General features: G+C 37.3%; 2 protein-coding genes across 2 annotated transcripts; one reads left to right on the top strand and one right to left on the bottom strand.

The window, feature by feature from the left end:
• The first annotated feature begins 27 nt into the window (after positions 1 to 27).
• On the top strand, positions 28 to 15,131 carry LOC107850334 (putative late blight resistance protein homolog R1A-10). Its single transcript, XM_016694775.2, has 5 exons — positions 28 to 164; positions 1,543 to 4,220; positions 13,449 to 13,634; positions 13,850 to 13,922; positions 14,582 to 15,131. Exons 1-3 carry the CDS (start codon positions 154 to 156, stop codon positions 13,526 to 13,528), a joined length of 2,769 nt encoding a protein of 922 aa, XP_016550261.1. The 5' UTR covers positions 28 to 153; the 3' UTR covers positions 13,529 to 13,634; positions 13,850 to 13,922; positions 14,582 to 15,131.
• LOC124899144 lies at positions 14,421 to 15,832 on the bottom strand. Its single transcript, XM_047413345.1, has 4 exons — positions 15,766 to 15,832; positions 15,558 to 15,623; positions 15,121 to 15,367; positions 14,421 to 15,019 (listed from the first exon to the last, which is right to left on the bottom strand). The coding sequence occupies exons 1-4, from the start codon at positions 15,830 to 15,832 to the stop codon at positions 14,683 to 14,685; spliced, it is 717 nt and encodes a 238-aa protein (XP_047269301.1). The 3' UTR covers positions 14,421 to 14,682.
• Between the last annotated feature and the right edge of the window lie 32 nt (positions 15,833 to 15,864).

Below are 15,864 nucleotides of genomic sequence, written 5' to 3'. Positions count from 1 at the left end.
GGAAATTGGTCATTTGGTGGTTCTAGTTCACCACGATCGCATGTTTCAACCCTTGAGAACAACATGGTCAGTTACAACATTGAACAAGACCACACGCAAGGTCAACCTACTGGACTCTCATCTCTATTGTAACTACATGATGTAAATTACTGGATGGGAGATAGGTTAGTCAACTTTTGTAACTACATGACATAAATTTTGTTTATCAAGTCAATGTAGCTAGTGATGTTTTGAAATCTATAATTTTAGTGTGTTATGCTTGTGTCAATGATGAATGTTCTGAATTTCGCTCGATTTACTAGTTGCATTAATGTACATGTCTGTCTATGTCAGAGGCGAAGCCAAAATTTCAACGCAAATAGATAATTTATGTCAAACATACAGGTGGACTTTTACCTCCGCCACTGGTCTATGTGCGAATGTTTTTGGTGTTTTCAAAATTAGCATGGGAATGCATATGCTGTGAAAATGTACCTTGCATTAGAAAATGATGTGTTCATATGAAGATATTATTTTGTACTGATTATAGTTTGAATGATGCAAAATGATAGATAGACCAAAGATTTATGTAGTTCAAGTTTGTTGCTAATAGTGAGATGAGTACATTAGTGTTGATTAACCAAATCGAAACGAAGCAACCCATCTATTATCAGAACGTAAGTGTAAATTTTGGTCAACAGTGACTTGTAAAGTTCCTGATAGGTGAAGGATTTCTCTAGTCTTCAGCTTTTAAGACAAAATATCAAAATCATATTAACAATTTAGAAAGACTACCTATTTATTGACTAATAGTAATTGGCATGAATAACAAATATATGGACAAAGAACAGGAAACAAAAAATTATGATAAAGTAATTTTTAGTGTCGCTTCTTCGGCAGACAATAATTGGCAAGGAAGAGTATGTCTTAAAGCCTTGATGACAACACTAAAGTGCATATTAAAAGAGGCAAAGCGCTCAACATGTTTTACGCTTCGCTTCAGGACTTGAACACATCTTTGACAATGTGTTTTAGATTTCATAACTATAATAATGATATCAACATGCGATTTCGCTAGAATGTCTAAATTATTTCGGGTAATTTGCAGAATTCCTTCATGTTTTCTGATTTGATATTGCTTCTGCCTTCTTGTTTCATTATTAATAATACTTTAATTTGATAAATATATTCTAGTTGTTGAGACTCAATAATGGTTCTTCCACTTTTGTTTCTTCTGTTATTCTTTTATGGGAATGACTAGACTTTTTGTTTTTTCTGTTATTCTCTCATGGTAATAACTAGACTCTTTGTTTGTTCTATTATTCTCTTATGGGGATAACTAGGCGTTTTGTTTGTTCTAGGAAAACTTCATGAGAGTTACAATTGCTTGAAATTAACGATTACCTATGTTGACTTTGACATAATTAGTTGTCCTGCTTATCATTCTTTATTGTTTCCAGTGTGCAGAATGCTCAACATATTTAGCATTATTCTATCCTTTTCGAGTGCCAACTTTCTGCAAATTTCTTAATTCATTCACAAATCTTCTATACATCGCTAAAGGTACTTAGCACGAGAGATGGCTGCTTATGCTGCTGTAACTTCTCTGATGAGAACAATGCACCTGATTTCACAATCCAGCTTAGACCTTCAGGAGGGTAACAAAGAACACTTGGAATCACTCTACGACGCGGTTGGCTCTCTCCTAGAGTTTCTTGACAATTCTGATGATGAACTGATGAAGGATCTGCAGAAAAAGGTTAAAGATCTAGCAAATGACGTAGAAGATGAAGTCGAATCACAAGTATTGCTGGTTAGGGAGAAGGATGAACATATTCGAACAGAGGCGAATGAGAGGCTTCTTAAGATCTTGCAACAAGCTATAGAAAACATCGATTCTCTGAAGCAAGAGCTCAACAAGCAGACGAAGAATAACAAGCTGCAAGCTAGAAATGGTTCAGTTGGTCATTCTTATTCACCGCAATTGGATGTTTCAGCCATTGAGAACAACATGGTGGGGTACAACTTTGAACAAGAGCTCATGCTGCGTAAACTTACCGGAGACTCATCTGAAATGGAAGTCATCTCTATTGTGGGGATGGGTGGCATAGGCAAGTCAACTTTTGCAAAAAGATTGTTTTCTGATCCCGCAGTTGTGAGCTTCTTTGATGTCCGTGGATGGATTACTGTGTCCAAGGACTACAGTTTAAGAAATATGCTTCTATCCCTCCTTCAATACGCTACTGGGGTGAAAGAAGAGATCAATCCCCAAGATCAGGAAAATGATGAGGAAGAAAAAAAGAAAAATGCGGAATTAGCGGATCGCTTGCAAAAAAGTTTCAAGGGTAGAAGGTATTTGATCGTTGTGGATGACATATGGTGTAGGAAAGCCTGGGATGATATTAGACTATGGTTTCCAGAAAACAATAAAGCGAGTCGAATATTGTTGACTACTCGCATTCTGGAGGTTGCTCGGTATGCTAGCTCTCCTAAGGATCCTTTTCCAATGCGTCCCCTGGAGCCAAAGGAAAGTTGGAATTTGTTTTGCCAGAAGGCATTTGGCAAAGTAGATAGTCCAACCAAATTTAAGGATGTTGCAAAGATAGTTGTTGAAAACTGCAATGGATTACCGCTAATAATTTCTGTGGTTGCAGGAACTCTCTCTAGCACGACGACGCTGGAGGAGTGGAATGAAGTAGCTCAAGGTGTGAGCTCATTGGTAAACGTTGATGATTATCAACGTTGCTCAAGAGTGCTCGCTTTGAGCTACAATCATCTTCCTTCACATTTGAAATCTTGCTTTCTGTATTTTGGAGTTTTCGCAAAAGCTACTGAGATTTCTGTGAAAAAGTTGATAAGATTATGGATTGCAGAAGGACTTTTTGAGATAAGGGGGCATGGGGATTTGGAAAAAGTGGCCGGTAGTCTTTTACATGATCTTATTGATAAAAGTCTAGTTGTCGTTAGCAAGCGAAGTTTGGATGGAAAAATCAAGACATGTAGGATTCATGATCTTCTTCATGATTTATGCTTGAGAGAAGCTGAAAGTGAGAATCTTTTGTATATTTTAGATCCCTCAGCTTCTGATCCCGAAAGGATTGTTCCTCAAGATCGTCGGTGGGTTTCAGTTTGTTCATATCGAGGTTGTTTTTCTCCCCTTCTTGCTTATAACAAAACACGTTCTGTTCACTTTTCTGAATATATGGGGTCCTATGTTTTATTAGGACAAGACCATTTCAAACTACTTAGAGTACTAGACTTGGGGAGATTGAAGTTGACATATGCCCCCCGCGAATTATCAGACTTAGTTTCTTTAAGGTATTTCGCTGTGAGGAGTTCTGTGGTTATTCAATATCTACCGATTTACAGACTTTTGAATTTACAAACTTTCAGTTTTCTTCTAGACGATGGATCACCATCACGTACTAAGACGATGCAATTACCAAATGGAATTTGGAAAATGTCTCAGCTGAGGCATGTTAACTGTAGAAGCATTTATTTGAATTCTCCTCCAAAGATATCAGCTGATGACTCAGCTGATGACGTTAAGTACCGGGTTTTGGAGAACTTGCAAAGTGTTACTGGGTTGAGTCCTCTTTGTTGCACAAAAGAAATATTTCACGGGATTAAAAATGTGAGAAAATTGGGGATTTCTGGCGATAGTGATGAATTTTATCGTGAGCCTAAATGCCTCGATAATCTTATATATTTGCATGAGCTCGAGGCACTACATATTGAATTTTATTACGGCTACTTCAGGTATGGTTCTCGTAGGTGTCTTCCACAACCAAGTTCTTTCCCACCAAATCTCAAGAAGCTGACACTTCACCAAACTTGTCTATCATGGGAGAGCATGACTATCATTAGCAGGTTGCCCAAACTCGAGGTGCTCCAGTTGAAGACTGATGCCTTTGGAGATAGTACCGATTTGGATAAAACAGTATGGGAAGTAACGGAGATTGGATTTCCTGAATTGAAATTCTTGCTCCTCGAGGGGTTATCTCTTGATCATTGGACAGCCGCAGATGATATCTTCCCATGTCTTGAGCGCATAATAATACGAAAATGCTTGCGCTTGAAACGGATTCCTAGAGGGTTTGCAGATAGTATGACATTGCAGCTAATTGAGTTACATCAGTGCTGTTCTTCCCTTGTAAATTCTGCTGACCGGATTCGGCAAGAGCAATTAGAGTGTTTGGGAAATGACATGCTTAAAGTTGAGGCCTTCGACACAATTAGAGGTACGTAATATAACTTAGAATCGATCTTCAAAATCCATTATATGCTTTAACTGTACTCATAATATATTTCTTGTCTGTAATGAGTTGATCATATCTGGTCTTACATCTTGGTCGAAACATTTGTTCTCTTAATGTTGCAAATCATCATATCATATCATACTTATTGTGGGAAGCTCCTTAGTTGAAAGTTGGATTACGGAAATGCTCTTCAAATATTGATACCCCTTATCCTAAACCAAAACTCTACACGTTGCATTAAGCATCTTACATAAATAGACATCAAGAATATGCTTAACTCTCACTATTGGATCGAAGCAACTCAACAGGTTATGTAATAATTCACCTAAGGCTTGTACTTTCGTTTTACTTGCTCGTTTTCCCCATAAATCAACACGTAACATTGTGAATCTTTTTCATGTTCTATGTTAAATTTATGATTTTTCACCAATATTTAACTCCTCAATTTTCATGTTGTTCATTTTTGTAGCGCCCCGCATTTTCGAGCTAGAAATTAAATCGTCGTTCCTACGTGTGTAAGCTCTAATTCCATGGTTTATGTTTAGATTCATGTGTCATGATCTTTCGCCTGGTATATAAAGTGATTATGAGGTGAAAAATGTTCATAGAAATGGCCTAAAGCAAAGTTGAGCTAAGAACTTTTCATTCATCCAAAATTGGGTATTCGACTCTACAAGGGTTTACTTTGAACCTATATAACTTTCGATACACGGAGAATTTTTCAGCTCAAGACCCACCAAATTGTAGATAATTGAATTAGCTTTCCAACGATACCAATTTCGCCAAAATTCGATAACCGAGCGAAAAGTTATGACATTTTCCGTGAGGCAGTAAGCCGACGCGACGCGTCGGCCAGCGCGATACAGAACTGTTTCACTCGTTAAATCAGTTTCTAATGGGTCTAGGGGCATTTTGATCACTTTCCCTCACCTAAACTATGTCCATAACATAGAACTTCAGCCCCAAGAAGCCAAAATTTGCCTATTATTCACTATTCCTCTCAAAAATCAAAACCCTAACTCCTTCCCCAAAGATCAAGAACTCTTCCCTAAGATCAAGAATTCCAAGAAACGAGTCAAAATTTGAGTTCTACTCTTCAAACCTTGTAATCTAAGGTACGTGGGGTTTTCCTAAAACTACTTGGGCATAATGAAATTGTTCAACAACTTTTAACATTGTGAAATCAATGAATTATTGAAGGGGTTTTGGAATTTACATTGAAATTTGCATTATCAATTCTTTAGTGACATTATTGTTTTGGTCTTTAGGCTTTTCCCCTAAATTGATTTGAAATCTTATATATATATGTATGTGTTAAAGTTGATGATTGAATTGAGAGCATGACTATTTACGCTCCCTCTCATGTTGCAACACCTCTTGATTTTAGAATGTTATTTAGAAGCATGGTATCAATGTTTTGACTATTGTTGAATGATTTAAGATTGATCTTTAAATTGATGAGAGGGGTTTTTGAATGATTGATAAATGTTGATTGTATATAATGAAAGGATTGCATGGTTTGTCAAAAATTCATGACCACCACATGTTTGTTGAAATGATTCAAAGGAATGATCCTTGCATAACTTGATAAATGTATTGAAGAATGAAGCTTATTGAATTATTTGAAATATGGTGGTATGAACTTTATGTTTTGAAAGATAAAATGTGATATGATATTTTATGGCTCAAAAACATGACTTGCAAGTCTTGGTATGACGATATCAATATAAAAAATGTCATGGTAATTCAGAACAGAACAGAATGCATATTTTCATTCAGATTTTCAGATTTCGAACTCAGAATGATGCATGTTTAGAAAAGACTAAAATTGGACTTAGAGAGAGTTAGGTGATTACTCGAAGAAGGCACGAGTTCAGAAAACTTATTGCCCAAAATCGTGTTTTGCCGATACAGGTCATTATATTTCCAAGAGGAATTATACGCTGGCCTAGTGCCCTGTGGCGTATCAGAACAGAAACTCCAACCCTTATGGCAAACTTGGGTTGGGGGCTTGACTGCCGAGTTAAGGGCGGATTTCATATAGCCTGTGGACTGTTAGACTTGTAGGGTGGACCACCTAGCTCAGAAGTTAAATAAAGAATGGTTTTACATCTGCAAATTTGCTCGAATGATCATTTTAAGTTGCCCATGTATTTTAAATTATTTCATGCATGATATTTTATGAAATGCTCTCACCTATGTTTTATATAAAAGTACATTATTTTGGATTTCTCTGCATACTAGTACGACCCCCTATATTTCAAGGTCTGAAACTCAGTCCAAGGGTCTCGCTAAATCGTAGAAGGGTCGGACAGCAGGGTGCAGTTGGTGAGCCTTCTTTCTTTCGAAAGGCCTGTTCCTTTTGAGTCTATTATTTACTTTGTTCTGGGTGCGACTAGGGGCCTTGTCCCAGTTTTGTACAGACTTATGATGGATCTTATGATATTAGAGATTTCGCAGACGGGTGTTATATGTCTAAAGTATTCAGAAACTTCTTTTCAAATTGTTCAAGTTTATGAGTTTGACTATGTTACCGTTTTGTTTTGTTTTCCGTAAATTTTCTTATACTATATGAATATTGTGCATGATTAACAGATTTAGAAGAGCACCCGAGCCTTCATGGTTCGGGATGCTCATTACGGCCAGGGCCTCGACTCGGGTCGTGACAAACTTGGTATCAGAGCACGGTTCATGGTCCCAGGGTGTCTGCAAAATTATGTCTAGTAGAGTCTTGCTTATGGGTGCGTTGTGCACCACACTTATAATCAGGAGGCTACCGGACATTTAGGAATTGTTTCTTATTCTTTCATACTCTAGTTCGTGTTGTAGAGTTGTCCATAAGAAAGTTATCCAAATTCGTTCCTTGTTCTAATTTTCGTGGGTCATTCCTCATTATCGAGGCGGTACAAGTCTAAGAGTCTAGCTCTCCCAACAATGTGGTTCTCTCTGATTGAGTTATCCATAAGGTTATGAGATAGCATGAAGACTTGAGAGTAGTTCATTAGTGCTTCAAGGTGTATTGATTTGAGTGTGTTCCTTTATTCTGATGAAATCGTGCCTTTCAGCCTGAGGTACAAAGTCTATTCAATCCCCTTTCAAAATTCTTATTGCAGATTTCTTCCGTAAGGGTAATAATGTGTAGCAGAATGTTGGAACTGTATTTCCACCCGAGTAGTAGTGTATGTTAAAGTGTGATGACCTATTGGTAGTGAGGTGGTCTAGAAGTTGGTGACATGAAGTCACAAAGTTACCAGTCAGAGTGAGGGTGACATTTGCGTAAATAAATAGTTTTAGTTGTATAATCGTGGATTGAGGAGTGGTTTGTCATTTTATAGTGATAGACAAATGTGGTAGCAATAATTATAGATTGTATGGTAGTCTGTGAAGGAAGTGACTGAATATGATTATTATTTATTCAAAATGGAGAAGGAGCTCAAAGTGGATAGTTATGGTGGTTATAAAAATTATTTATAAGTGGTAAGTAGAAAGGGGTAGATTAGTTAATAAGTTATAGGTAGAGACTCATAGTGTTTATTGAACTTTGAAGATCATTGTGATGTATGATTGGGTAAGTAAGTATGATGTGAGGAATTTGAATATGTTGATAAGATTGCAATGGGTTATGTTATAAGATTAAGATTAACAAATCCTGCCAGGTGACTTTATCCCTTTGATGGTCTTTCTTTATTAGTAGTAAATTAGTACTTCGTGTGAGAAAGTATGCAGTGAATTTTTAGTTGAATAATGAGGTTATGGCGGGGTTGTGATTGTAGGTAGTAGCCAAGTGAAGTGAAGTATTTGGGTTGATTTCTCAATTTGATGGACTAGTTTAGTATGTGGCATGCTTTACCAGTGGTATATTTATATAATTGAGGATAGACAACAGGCTTGAACTTTAAATGTGAAGTGTAGTGGTGAGAATAGTAGCTTGAGATTGATGATGCATGTTTAATGGGAATTAATTAGTAGGCTTGATGTGATGTGCGAAATGGCCTAGGTTGATGATTTATAAAAAGTTTAAGTGGTAATCGTGAGGTATATGCGTACGTGAGCACTAGTGATAAAACAATGAATTGTGGTTGAATCATTAAGTGGATAAGAAAGCGAGTATATATGGATGAGTTGAACTCAGGTAGCAGGTTGTTAGATAAAGTTTTATGTGTATAAGTGTTTTGTGTATCTAGATTTAGCTCTTGAATCTTGTAGTATGGAGAAGCCTGGAAAGTTGTTGTATGATGTTCTTTAGAGTTGAATTGAGGAGATATTAATAGGCAATGTGCGTCTTTCGTATAGTTTCACAGATTTTGTTAAGTTGTAAGTTATGTGATTTGAAGTGTAATGATAGTGTCCTAAGGAAATTGAAGATAGAGTGTTAAGTGTTTAGAAGTGTGGGTGTCCATGCACATGAAAATGTTTGTCATAAGTTGATGACTTTGGGAGTTAGAAGATTTTACGATTTGTGTCCCTGAGAGGGGATGTCCTAGAAAATAATTTAGTGTCTTTGTATTAGAGATTAATGAGAGGAGTTTGTGCTCATGTATATACTAATACCTCTTTTGTGATAAGGAGTGTGGATGCATACGCTCATGGGAATCGGGGTTGTAGAGTGATGGCTATAGAGACTAGTGGAAGTTAAAGTAGCATTTATAGAAAAGCAAGGCCTTCAGGGTATAGTTCTTCAGGGAGAGTTTATAGTTTAAGAATGTGGTGATGCGTCTTTTATGTTGAGAGTTAAGGCTATAGATTTGATAAGGGGATATGTCCGTAAGTTCGGGATTGTGACTTTGATCTAAGGGGGAGATGGGGAATTAAGTTAGTTCTCGAATTTTTCTCAATGTGGCAAGTTGCGGGGAAGACTCATGATAAATCTGTTCCTACTCAAGCATACTCCTACTTTCATTTCAGAGATTATTCTGATAATGTCCTACGTCATGTGTTCAAGTCACGCCTATGCATATAGTTCGAGTTCTTTATGGACTTATGTTTATGATTTGACCTCCAAACTAGAAGCAATTATGTTTCTCACTAATCCAGTCTTACATGTATTCAAGCCATATATTATGTTGCTCGTGATCTAAATCTATGTCTCTCAGCATGCTTGGTCCTAAGAAAATATGTTTTTATATATCACTGATTCATCCTATATCGAGTTTAGCCAAAGTGATAAAGTTTATGCAAATTCATGGCAAATCTCAGTTCCTTAGATGAGAAGCAATCGCTTCAAGCGGAAATCTTTCTCTTAGTTGTAATGTAACACCCAGTAGCGTTCACAACTCAATACCACTCTTGGTTGCATGTGTGGAGAACTGACAACCTGGAAATTTTCTTTTTCTAATTGTTAAAAGAATTTCTAATTGTTAAAAGACTTAGTCATATTTATGAGCTCTTACCTTTTAGGATTTTCAAATTGATCTTCTCGACCCCAAATCGTAGATTTTTGAGTTGATTTATGTTCAGGGATGTAAAGGGGATGTTTTGGGGAAGTTTCGGAATTTTCAGATAACGTTAGAGATGTGTTTGGATGTTGGAAATAGTGGCCCGATGCGAAGTTGACGCGCCGCATCGTTGATTGCATCAATGAAATAGTGAACCCACGCGATGTCGACGCGTCACGCTAGGGATCGCGTCGGTAGGGACCGACGCGGTGCGTCGCTTAACGCATTGCGTGCCCGGTTCGTCTTACTGACTTTAGGGTCCAGGAGGGTAATTCAGTTTCTTTCCCTCATTTTATCTTGATACGTGCACCAATGTTTTCGCACTGTGTTTTATCCTAAGAATTTATGCTATATTGTGTTTCTTTAGAATGACTCTCTACTTATGATCCATACACTTGACATATGGAGCACTTCGGGTCTATTTTATCGTATCTTTAGTTCTTGTCCCACCTTGATGTAGGTCAACAGGTATGGGTCATAATTGAGTAGTGTTTCTTCCATTCATGACATTTATTCTCGGGTCCTTTAATGACCCTCCGTATGATAGTATGACGGTGGTTGTAGAAGCGTGGCGATGTGTTAGGTAGGGGAATAGATGTTCTGGAAGGTGAAAAAAATTGATGTGAATTCTCGAGCCAAGGTTATAGGTGAAAGGAAAAAAAAGGAGATATATGACGAAAATCTTCATGAATGTGATTGAATTTGCTGGTATTAGTGGGGGAAATCCATGAAGTGGGTGTAGTAATGATAGGCTTGAATGTTGTGATTGATGAAAACACAACCCATGTACTTAGTATTCCTTGAATTAGAATTCGAGGGAGTTTGACGATAGTGATAAGGTAAGGTAATATTCTTAGTGGGATGTAAGTATAGGGTCCTATAACTTAAGTTATCACCTTGTTACTCCGAGTTAGGCTTCAACATAAAAGCACCTTGCAGTGAAACTCATACTCTTATGGTTAGATGTGTGATGGGAGGATTGTAAGATGGAAAGAACGAAGTATGTTATTTGATGTTGGGGCATAGCTGAGTAGTGCGTATATTCGTTGCATCATGAGGGGTGGAGAATGCTTCTATCCCTATCTTCCGCGAAATTTTGTGCATGGTTAGTACCAATATAAATAAGGTCTATGATCATCAAATAAACCTCTGCCTTATGTTGTGATGATTATGGTGCATAGAACTCATGTGCAAGATCATCTCTATGTAAAGTCTCATTATCTCATGTTTCGTGCTTTCACGTTTCACTAGGGGTTATCATGAAGCTCGTTTGATGCCTTTGCATATTTTGTTAAGGAAACATGTTCAATGCGAGGTTTTGATTCTTTATTCTACACTTTTAGATCCTCAAAAGTACCTACCTATCATTCAAGGACGAATGATCCCAAGGGGGAGCTAATGTAACGCCCCGCATTTTCGAACTAGAAATTAAATCGTCGTTCCTACGTGTGTAAGCTCTAATTCCATGATTTATGTTTAGATTCATGTGTCATGATCTTTCGCCTAGTATATAAAGTGATTATGAGGTGAAAAATGTTCATAGAAATGGCCTAAAGCAAAGTTGAGCTAAGAACTTTTCATTCATTCAAAATTGGGTATTCGATTCTATAAGGGTTTACTTTAAACGTGTATAACTTTCAATACGCAGAATTTTTCAGCTCAAGATCCACCGAAATTGTAGATAATTGAATTAGCTTTCCAATGATACCAATTTCGCCAAAATTCGATAACCGAGCGAAAAGTTATGACATTTTTCGTGTGAGGCAGTAAGCCGACGCGACGCGTCGGCCAGCACGATTCGGAATTGTTTCACTCGTTAAATCAGTTTCTAATGGGTCTAGGGGAATTTTGGTCATTTTTCCTCACCCAAATTTCATCCATAACATAGAATTTCAGCCCCAAGAAGCCAAAATTTGCCTATTATTCACTCTTCCTCTCAAAAATCAAAACTCTAACTCCTTCCCCAAAGATCAAGAACTCATCCCTAAGATCAAGAATTCCAAGAAACGAGTCAAGATTCGAGTTTTACTTTAAAAACCTTGTAATCTAAGGTACGTGGGGTATTCCTAAAACTACTTGGGCATAATGAAATTGTTCAACAACTTTTAACATTGTGAAATCAATGAATTATTGAAGGGGTTTTGGAATTTACGTTGAAATTTGCATTATCAATTCTTTAGTGACATTATTGTTTTGGTCTTTAGACCTTTCCCCTAAACTGATTTGAAATCTTATATATATATATGTATGTGTTAAAGTTGATGATTGAATTGAGAGCATGACTATTTACGCTCCCTCTCATGTTGCAACACCTCTTGATTTTAGAATGTTATTTAGAAGCATGGTATCAATGTTTTGACTATTGTTGAATGATTTAAGATTGATCTTTAAATTGATGAGAGGGGGTTTTGCATGATTGATAAATGTTGAATGTATATAATGAAAGGATTGCATGGTTTGTCAAAAATTCATGACCACCACATGTTTGTTGAAATGATTCAAAGGAATGATCCTTGCATAATTTGATAAATGTATTGAAGAATGAAGCTTATTGAATTATTTTAAATATGGTGGTATGAACTTTATGTTTTGAAAGATAAAATGTGATATGATATTTTATGGCTCAGAAAAATGACTTGCAAGTCTTGGTATGGTGATACCAATACAGAAAATGCCATGATAATTCAGAACAGAACATAATGCAGATTTTCATTCAGATTTTCAGATTTCGAACTCAGAATGATGCATGTTTAGAAAAGACTAAAATTGGGCTTAAAGAGAGTTAGGTGGTTACCCGAAGAAGGCACGAGTTCAGAAAACTTATTGCCCAAAATCGTGTTTTGCCGATACGGGTCATTATATTCCCAAGAGGAATTATACGCTGGCCTAGTGCCCTGTGGCGTATCAGAACAGAAACTCCAACCCTTGCGGCAAACTTGGGTTGGGGGCTTGGCTGCCGAGTTAAGGGCGGATTCCACATAGCCCGTGGACTGTTAGACTTGTAGGGTGGACCACCTAGCTCAGAAGTAAAATAAAGAATGATTTTACATCTGCAGATTTGCTCGAATGATCATTTTAAGTTGCCCATGTATTTTAAATTATTTCATGCATGATATTTTATGAAATGCTCTCACCTATATTTTATATAAAAGTACATTATTTTGGATTGCTCTGCGTACCAGTTCGTTTGTATTGACTCTCTATATTTCAGGGTCTGAAACTCAATCCAAGGGTCCTGCTAAACCGTAGAAGTGTCAAGGTGCAGTTGGTGAGCCTTCTTTCTTTCAGAAGGCCTGTTTCTTTTGAGCACTATTATTTATTTTGTTCTGGGTCCGACTGGGGGCCTTGTCCCAGTTTTGTACAGACTTATGATGGATCTTAAGATGCTAGAGATTTCGCAGACGGGTGTTATATGTCTAGAGTATTCAGGAACTTCTTTTCAAATTGTTCAAGTTCATGAGTTTGACCATGGTACCATTTTGTTTTGTTTTCTGCAAATTTTCTTATACTATATGAATATTGTGCATGATTACTTGATTTAGAAGAGCTCCCGGGCCTTCATGGTTTGGGATGCTCGTTACAGTCAGGGTCCCAGCTCGGTTCGTGACAATTTTCTACGGCAAATGCTAATAAGGGTTGAAAATGTGACATTATCCAAAGTGCCAAATATGTAACTTATTTAGCATGAAATTGTGTTTCTTCCCTATTTTCTCTGTTCGGTTTACGCATATGTTCTCTCTATTTCATCCTTGCTGCATATTCTTTCTTTATCCAGTGAAGGAAAGGAAAATCCGAGCTCTTGCTACGCGCGGAGTTCGAGAAAGGACTTGGACCCAACCACAATGGCGTATCTAGTGAAGAATTGGCAAAATTATACATGCTCAATAGCTATAATTGAAAAGGAAATGTTAAAGAGTCACAGAAGCGTCAAACCAGTAGTAACATTTTGCGATGTTAAAAGGTACAGTATAATTTTAATTTCGTAAAATTCAGAGATAATGAAGCAATTTCCTTTGTAATATTATTCCAAGAATACAGGCTATTTGTAGGTGTACAGGTAAATTTATCTAAAGAAACAAAATCAGAAAAATCTTGATCTATGATTGTGCTATGTATACTATACGTAGACATGTCTATGTACGTACTGCAACAAATTTAAGCGTTCAACTTTTGCAGGTCCAGAGGATATCTAAGCATTGCTGGCCAAAGAGCAGTCACTCCAATAGGTTGATTCATTTACCTATTTCAGGTTAAACTTTTCTACTGAACATTTTTGTGATACTCCATACAATGTGTATTGTACTGCTTTTTTGAGAAACATGTGCAACGCTCGTGTCCGATACCAGTAAAACAAAAATTCCCCCTTACATTTATGATAAGCCGGGCAACGTTCTTAACAATAGTTTAGATATGCTCTTAAATCAGTAACGCTTTTTAACATTGGTCGTCCAGTTGAAGCAAGATATGTTAATTCTTTTAAAAAGATAAAGACACTATTACACTCCCAAACTATAGCCAAAGTTGCTACGACACACCTTACTTTACAGGGGTCCTATGATACGAGTATCAACTATGAGTCAAAAAAAATCAAAACCAAAGAATACAAAACAGTTCTAAGACTTTCTCTAAAGTTATGATTTTAGATAGCTTTTGTTTTCCTCAAGTAATGTACATGTTTAGTAGTCTAAAGACTTGAAATGGCAATAAGTCTTTAACTTGCCATAACTTTGTACTTTTTCACTGGTGATTAAATGAAATGTCAGATACCAAACAAAAAATATTTATTCTTAGATAATTAAGAATTCAATGGCAAATATAAATCTATGACCTAGCTAGCTTGAGATGGTCAATGACTTTAAAATCATTGAGACTCCCTTTTTTTCTTCTCTTGTTGCTGATTTTGGGCAGGATCTCCATTGTTTCCTTGTAGCGGAGCTCGATATTGCTGCAGTGGAGGTCGCCTGCTGTTTGCTGCATAAGCTGGTTGCCAGTATGGCCGATATGGAGGCCTATAGAATCCTTGTGGTGGAGGTGGAGACATCGGAAAATAGTAGGTAGCTTGTGGGGTGGCAGGGGGTGGATGTATATGGATGGTGTACAGTTGGTGGTGGTGGGGTTGTTATTCTGGTATGGCTGGAAGCATCTGGTTGGAAAGGGGCGTTCGGCCACTTGACTCGTTGGAAAGAGGCCTTGTCGGCCACTGCTGGAGGCATTCCATAATAAGTATGAGGGATAATCATATCGTAGAAAACATGATTGTGGTTGGTTGTTGCTGGCCTCGAGGTCTGTCCTGTAGCTTCATATGTCCCTGGAAGCCGCAGAATTTGAATGTTGTATGGCCTATATCTGCAAAAAGGTCATGAAAATGATCAACTTAGATAACTTAGTTTTCTTTGACTAACAACATTTGTACAACCACCTTGGTATTTTATTTTACAAGTTCATACCGGCTATTTTGTGCTTCTTGTCTCTTCAGTTCCTTCAGTTCGCGTTTAAGCTGGGATATTTTTTGCCTCTCTCTGACCACTTGTGTTAGCCGTCTTATTCTTTTTCTATCTTTCTCTCTGACCACTCGTGCCAGCCGTCTTATTCTGTTAATGTAAATTGCATCGTCTGTTTGTGGATATCCACTGCAACTTCTTTGTTCTCGAATCTCAACTGCATGAATTGAAAAGTTGCAACAACAACAACATACTCAACTCGATATATTCCCACCTAGTGGGGTCTGGAGGGTAAAATGTACGTAGTCCATACCACTACCTCCGAAGAAGTAGAGAGGTTGTTTCCGATAGATCCCTGGCTCAAGACAAAAAAACAGTAAACAAAGTCCAACAACTAAGTAGTACTTCATCATTTGAAAATCTATACGTTGGTGTGATAATACCTTCCTCATGATTTGGTATACTAACTATTTCATCCAAGATTCTTTTACGCCATAATCTTTCATTACCTATAAATTAAAATTTATCCCATCGTCATGATGATAACAAAGTTTTCCTCCCACTATTGGTATACGGTGTCACTGGCAATGGCATCTTCTCATTCGTCTCATTTGAAATATTAAACGACACCACACAACGCGTGTTGATAACCTCCCAGTGAAATGCTCCCTCTACAAATGCCAAACAAAACTCCCTTAAACGCGTTTGAATGGCGCATATCCCACCAGCATATTCACTAGTTTTCCTCCG

Source organism: Capsicum annuum, chromosome 1 (genome assembly GCF_002878395.1).
Source record: "Capsicum annuum cultivar UCD-10X-F1 chromosome 1, UCD10Xv1.1, whole genome shotgun sequence".
Classification (NCBI taxonomy): Eukaryota; Viridiplantae; Streptophyta; class Magnoliopsida; order Solanales; family Solanaceae; genus Capsicum; species Capsicum annuum.
Note: the sequence above shows the minus strand (reverse complement) of the source record. Positions and strands in the feature narration are given on the sequence as shown.

Excerpts from the sequence above, each read along its gene's own strand:
- LOC107850334 (XM_016694775.2), top strand. Across the intron at positions 4,221-13,448 it reads GGCCTTCGACACAATTAGAG|TGAAGGAAAGGAAAATCCGA; the intron begins GTACGTAATATA and ends TTCTTTATCCAG.
- LOC124899144 (XM_047413345.1), bottom strand. The coding sequence starts at position 15,832 with ATGCGCCATTCAAACGCGTTTAAGGGAGTTTTGTTTGGCATTTGTAGA. Across the intron at positions 15,624-15,765 it reads AGGGAGCATTTCACTGGGAG|GTAATGAAAGATTATGGCGT; the intron begins GTTATCAACACG and ends TTTAATTTATAG. Across the intron at positions 15,368-15,557 it reads TATACCAAATCATGAGGAAG|TATGTTGTTGTTGTTGCAAC; the intron begins GTATTATCACAC and ends TATCGAGTTGAG.